Source organism: Silurus aristotelis (genome assembly GCF_946808225.1).
Source record: "Silurus aristotelis genome assembly, chromosome: 22".
Classification (NCBI taxonomy): Eukaryota; Metazoa; Chordata; class Actinopteri; order Siluriformes; family Siluridae; genus Silurus; species Silurus aristotelis.
The window spans coordinates 6,078,869-6,085,243 of record NC_139595.1 but is presented as its reverse complement, the minus strand read 5'-3'; the positions used below and the strand labels follow the sequence as shown (position 1 = coordinate 6,085,243).

The following is a 6,375-nucleotide window of genomic DNA, read 5'->3' as shown; positions in this document are numbered from 1 at the left end:
TTGTTCGCTGCACATACCTGCAATTGAAGGAAAAAAATTGGCTTTTCCAGGATTCTTTACTGTAGATTCCTCAAACAGAACCCAATCCATTCTTCTGCAGTCTTCAATGATGTAAATGTAGTGATGACGCAATGCATTTATGTCTAATCAATTTCAATTATGTTGTTGGTCATGCAGACTCCTGTTGTAGACCATGTTCAGTCTACTTTTGGACTATAAAAACATTCATTGATGGAATATTTGACAGTATGGCATAATACTGCAAAGAGAAAAAAAAACTTTCATATTCCAAAATTTTTTTTATAATACTATTTCATTAATGTTGTCATAATGCATTCAATAGAGGGACAATGTTCAATATGTGCGTGTACGTTATATTTTATACAAGGATTCTAACAACGCCAGAGCGCGTGCTGTTACAGTAAACCTCAGACTGTAATATCCTCCATGTGTTAATTAGATTATTGGAAAAAATTTATTGCAATATATGTTTTAAAATTGTTTTTAGTAATGCATCTAACCCACAAAACCCAGTACACCTGTTTTGGTGCTTCACGCGCACGGAGTTTGCACGGGTATTCCGTCTAAAGCCGTGGCTGTGATTAACTACCTGACTTGGTGAATTCCTTGCCGTTTTGGACAGCTCGCGCGTGCCTACGCGCCGCTCCGATTGGCTGGCCCGGGCACGCGCTGTAGGTCCGCTCCGAGATAAAAGCGCGGAGCCGGCGCGCGCGGTGCGGCAATTCGGACTGCGCGCAAAAGGATTAAAACGCGCTGGGAAAAAAAAGTCGAGATTAAAAAAGTGATTGTTTAATGATTTATTTATTTCTTTTTTTTGTCATATCTGCAGGAGTTCGTGCCAAGTTCCTCGAAGCTGCTCAACAGGTAGGATGTTTAATAAAATAAAAAAAACACATGCAATGCATGCGTGCAAACGGGGCTACAAAACATGCTGAGTAAAATATAATGCAGTACAAAACAAGTTTTCAAAAGAGACTGCATTTGAGTGAATATTGATAACATGGACTATTTGTGGAAAATGTTAGTAAAATGTTTTACACATTTTCCTGTGCAAATGTTTCTATCAGTAACAAGAAGCAACAAGTAGATAGATTAATTAAAGGAAAAATGCAACAATTCTGATGCTTTATGCTTCAGGTAGTGAAAGATGGAAAGACTATGGATAATAAGAGGAAAAGTATGAAAGCTTTGTTTAATATCTACAGTAATAACCACATTTATGGGATTTCACCAGAATGGTTTGTGGGTTCAAAAAAAGAAATGAGGAAAAAAATGTTCTAAGGTTCAGTTTTACTGATGGACTAATGGACTTAAAACTTTTAAAGGTCCAAATGGGCAGAAAAATTGAAACCATTCATTTTAAGCGGGGCACTGCATATTGGTGTCAAAATAGATATCAAAATAGCACTGGGGTCCCTGCCTTATGAATATTTATTTGTCTGTATGTTTGTTTGATTGCTTGTTTGCATACCAGGAGTCCGAACACATTATTATTTTTTTGCTATTGTGCTATTGTGACATTCTTTAGGATCCTGTGGGGTTTCTGACTTCAAAGCTTTAAATATGTCTACAATTAGGCTAATGAATAAACACACAAATAAATAAACAAACAAATTAACAAATATATACATAAATGATGTTTTCGAAAGCCAAAGGCGGATGTATTTTCTTACTATTTGAACCCTTGACAGTGTTTCCAGGAACCTTCCTAGACCCCTGGATAAAAATGTCAGGGCTTAACAAACCCTAATGTCTGAAAAAAAACCTAAATGTTCATTGTGAACCTACACTATTAGAGTGTACCACAATATTACGTAGGTTGATTAATGCTTCCTATTTCACTCAGTCCAATTAAAGACCTTATCACCTTTTAAAATTTACATAAAAGTTGACCACTTAAAATAGTACTACAAAAGTCATGGTCCATGTAGTAGTGAATGTGTTTTATAATAATATAGGCTGAAATTATTTTCTGTAAACAAAAGAAAAATGTGTGGTGATGTAAATACATGTTAGATATGTATCTATGTAACACTTCTGATTCTGATGAAGAGAAGTTCAGATGCACCACAACAAGGGCATCCCACATGCCGATGCGTAGCATAGTGAAAGTTCTCAGAATTCACAACAATTTAATTTTCTCCAGGCTTCAGGAAAGCTTTCAGGAGTGTGGGAGTACTTGAACCAGTTTGTGTTAGTATATAGCAACATAAAATGGCACTGCCAAAGTAAAATCCAACCGAGTAGGTGTGAGTTGGAGCTACTGTTGCTGGACATTGTGTTTAAAATAGATGATAATAAAACTATTGTGTCAATATTGTCATTAACAGAGAATGTAATCATGATCTTCATGATTTCCCTGTGTGCATATTCAGGGTTTGTTTCCGCCTTCAATTTCTAATCAAGAGAGTATGTGGCTCCTGGAGAAGATCCGTGGCTCTGTGGAAGGCAACGTGTTCCGTCATCGTGACTCGTCTGACAACCAGTCCAAAGGGCCCACACACAGCAATGTGCTCACGCCTGATAAGATCCCTGACTTCTTCATCCCGCCCAAGTTGGTGTGCTGCCCCCCAGAGGCAGAAACTCCTGAGATGAACCCGAAGAATGGGCTACACTCCTCCACATCTGAGCAGACCATCTGCAACAAGACGCCTCAGGGTGGCTCGCGCAGCCCCCGCCTCATCTGCAAGCTCACCGGGGACACCAAGAACCTCCTCAGGTCTGCCAACCGCCACATTATCCAGATTGAGAGTGCAGATGAATTAGCAGCAGGAGACATCACCACCAACGCTGACCCTCAGTCCCAAACAGCCATGTCCTTGCCTTATGTACCCAAAGCGCAGACCTCCTATGGCTTCACCACGCTGATGGAGAGTCCTCACACACGGCGCAAGGAGTCACTATTTCACAGCGACCCAACCAGCCCGCTCACGTCCCCCAATTCTCAACGCAAGACACAAGCCAACAGTAACCACCTCAACCCAGGTGACTGCAATACCTCACACTCTAACCCCTATCGCTACTTTAGCGGAGGCGAGAGTGACACATGCTCTTCGGCAGAGTCGTCACCATTCGGCTCGCCCTTGCTCTCAAGGTCGGCCTCGCTTCTCAGAATGTTCACCCACGAGACCCAGGCCAAAGTATCACGAGCGAAGCGCTCGTTCGCACGCCACAGCTCGCTCTCTACAGACGACTGCAGCTCGGTGGAGACCAGCCCCAACATCCAAAGGCGCTTCAGATGTCCGCCGTCACCCGCATTCGGAAGGCACAAAACGGGTGCCAACATTGACCGCCTCACCCAGCACACCGTCAAACTGCACAAAGGTGGGACACTCCGTCTGTGCACGGACTACGACACAGAGGCGGCGCGGCTTAGGGTGCGCGTACTTGCTGCGGAAGACCTTTACGACAAGCAGATCGACGTAAAGAGCATCAACTGCTGTGTGGCACTCTACCTGAACCCAGGCAAGCTCCAGAAGCAGCGAAGCAACATCATCAAAAACAGTCGCAACCCCGTCTTCAACGAGGACTTTTTCTTTGATTCCTTGCCAGCCGCACAGGTCAAGAACCTGGCGATAAAGATGAAGGTGGTAAACAAAGGCACCAGTCTAAAACGGGACACGCTGCTTGGGGAGAGGGAGGTGCCCCTTAAAGATCTGCTGCCTGGCATTTAGTTTTCAACCGCGACAGAAACAGGAAGTACACTCCTGACTGGACTGAACCCAGAGCAAACTAAGTGTCCACTGTAATGTTGTTTTTTCTTCTTTTGTCCTGCTGTAAGTGGTGACCTTTAAAGTTTGAAGATTGAAAGAGCATTATTGACAAGGGTTCTGTTTGTGCACATGTTCCGTGTGTATGATTAGGGTGTGACAGTATTTGAACTGTACATAATGCTTGCTGTAAGTGTCCTTTCCAAAGTGTATGTGTGTGTGTGTGTGTGTGTCTGGCTCACTATGGCAACCCCATGTCTTAAGAAGCCAGCGAACATCTGTACAGCTGGTGTTGCAGATGCTCTGCACTGTGCACATGTACAAAAAGGCTTTGAAGTGCCACAATGACAAATGAAAATGCATGCTTCATATTAGGCTTGAAATTTGGAAAACTTGTGAGCGTGATGAAGACTTCTCTATTCGCATTTACTGCACTACCAGACTTGACCTGTAAGCCTTTTCTTCAATCACTGGAGCATGTGAGTGATCATCTCATTGAAATGTTCTTGAGTATTAGTCCTTTTGGTTCTTTCGGTATAATTCCTCTTCTTTTCACCAAGAAATTTTGTGGGACAAATTCACCCTCCAGCCTTACAAACGAGAAAAGCTGCACATGTCGACCGATAGATCGCAAAACAGGCACCTGTCGATTCAAATGATTGTAAGTAATTGACGCTGTAAATTATAGCCTATCCATGCTTATGTGTGTATGACAGACATACGGTATACTTTTTTGGAGTATTTGCACAAATGTCTTGGCATGTTTGTTGAAATTGATGTACACGGCTGCAACTAAATTGCACAGATGAATTCCTAAGCTGTTTCCATACCACTTGTTGAACACTAACTGTAAAAGGACAGCAAATGGTAAACAATCTTTACTGATCTATGATCTATGTTTTTCAGTGTATCCAGTTCTAATTCCTTATTACAGATCATCTTAAAATCATCAGCTTAATGGGCTGAAAACCTTGGGGACTTTGGAAGACTTCTTATTTTTCATTCACAGAGCTTTGAGATCTCTGTAATTCGAATTTACTAATGAAAGCAAAAGCCAGCGTTGACAGACCGCATGGTCGTCTAGTAAAGAATAGCACTTCTGGGTTGTTTGGGTTTACTCTTTTATATTGAATATCATCATTTTAGCTGGCAGGTTATATATAACTCCTAAGGGTATAGAGGCATTAGAGGTGTTGATACTGGATTGCTAGAGAGACAGAAAAAGAGGGGGAGAAAGTGAGTGAGAGTGTGTGTGTGAGAGAGAGAGAGAGAGAGAGAGAGAGAGAGAGAGAGAGAGAGAGAGAGAGAGAGAGAGATCTAGTGATCCATTGTCACCCAGTATTTTACATAAAGCTCAATAATTACACTCTATAGATTCTGCAGGGTCCTTTTGAAATGCACTTCTTGGGTTTTCTGGCAATTTTTAACTCCAATTCGTACTTCGACTGAGCAAATCATACATTCCGAGCTTTATTTCGAACACTGATTTGCCACAGGCAAATTGCAGGTATTAGATTCCCTATTGGCTTTACTTCAATGCCAGGGGACTGTAATTCTCTACATGAGCTGCAGAAGTACAATTACACAAGGGAGGAATGACTTCTGACTGTTTGCAATCTCTCAAATTAAAAAAGCTGTAAGAAGACCCTGCACTCTCTAGTGGAAGTAAAAGAACCCGTCGATATTCATTTCCCTATGCGTGTTTTCTGTCAACGATATCTAAAGTTTTGAGCGCTTGCATTTTTTAAATTCTTCTTCCAAACAGACATATATACATATATATAAAATAAAGTGCCTATCCACTGAACTTGATGCCTGTCCTTCTGTCTGTCAAGACGTAGGCCTCTGTGTGCAACCTTCCTCCTCCCTTATTACTGTGTTCAGACGCATTTTCAACACTACCTTTATTATTGAAGTCCAAATAGATGTACTGTAATATTGTACCTTCGAGTTATACAGTGTGATTGTTTCCTATATTTTCTGACGCTGAAGATGGATATTGTTGGTTTTGAGTGGGTGCGTTCGTCATTGTGGGCTTTCATTGTTTATTACACCAAATTCCGGCAGAGACCGAATTCCATACCCCCAACTCTGTTTTCTGAAACTGTTTTCCCTTTTATTACTTCTTTCCACTTTTGAATTGATCCTCCAAATCCAAAGTGAAACATGGTATTGACCTGTCTATTTTTGGTGCCTCGTTCAATAAAAGTTGTGTAGATGGTGATTTTTATTGCTGTTTTTATTTCCCAACCTACACACTATTGAGAATATGTATCAATATCCTTTTCCCTGACATAGAGACATTTCAAACATTTTTGAGAACTGATATTAAGAATAAGCATAGCTTGTTGGAAATTCCGGGGATGTGATATTATAAATTCTGGGTATGGTGACATTATGCAAATGAATTTTGGTTCACAGAACTTCTGCAGGTATATGTGGTATAAATAAGTAGACTGAAACACTTATTGTGCTTTCTACATAGAAAATCGTGAATATTTCACCTTTTAATGATCATTTTCTCATTATCTGGTGATGCTACACGAGATATGAGTACATTTCTTAAACATTTAATTAAAACTCCATTGCCTTAAAAGTATAATTTCATGCTGAAACACAGAAATTGTCATGAGAGTTAAGTGGT

At 40.9% G+C, this 6,375-nt stretch overlaps 1 protein-coding gene across 1 annotated transcript; it reads left to right on the top strand.

Annotated features, from left to right (window-relative positions):
• Positions 1–687: 687 nt before the first annotated feature.
• On the top strand, positions 688–5,953 carry LOC310717114 (C2 calcium-dependent domain-containing protein 4C). Its single transcript, XM_083524790.1, has 2 exons — positions 688–885; positions 2,397–5,953. The coding sequence occupies exons 1-2, from the start codon at positions 814–816 to the stop codon at positions 3,693–3,695; spliced, it is 1,371 nt and encodes a 456-aa protein (XP_083380916.1). The 5' UTR covers positions 688–813; the 3' UTR covers positions 3,696–5,953.
• The last annotated feature ends 422 nt before the right edge of the window (positions 5,954–6,375 follow it).

Excerpts from the sequence above, each read along its gene's own strand:
- LOC310717114 (XM_083524790.1), top strand. The coding sequence starts at position 814 with ATGATTTATTTATTTCTTTTTTTTGTCATATCTGCAGGAGTTCGTGCC. Across the intron at positions 886-2,396 it reads TCCTCGAAGCTGCTCAACAG|GGTTTGTTTCCGCCTTCAAT; the intron begins GTAGGATGTTTA and ends GTGCATATTCAG.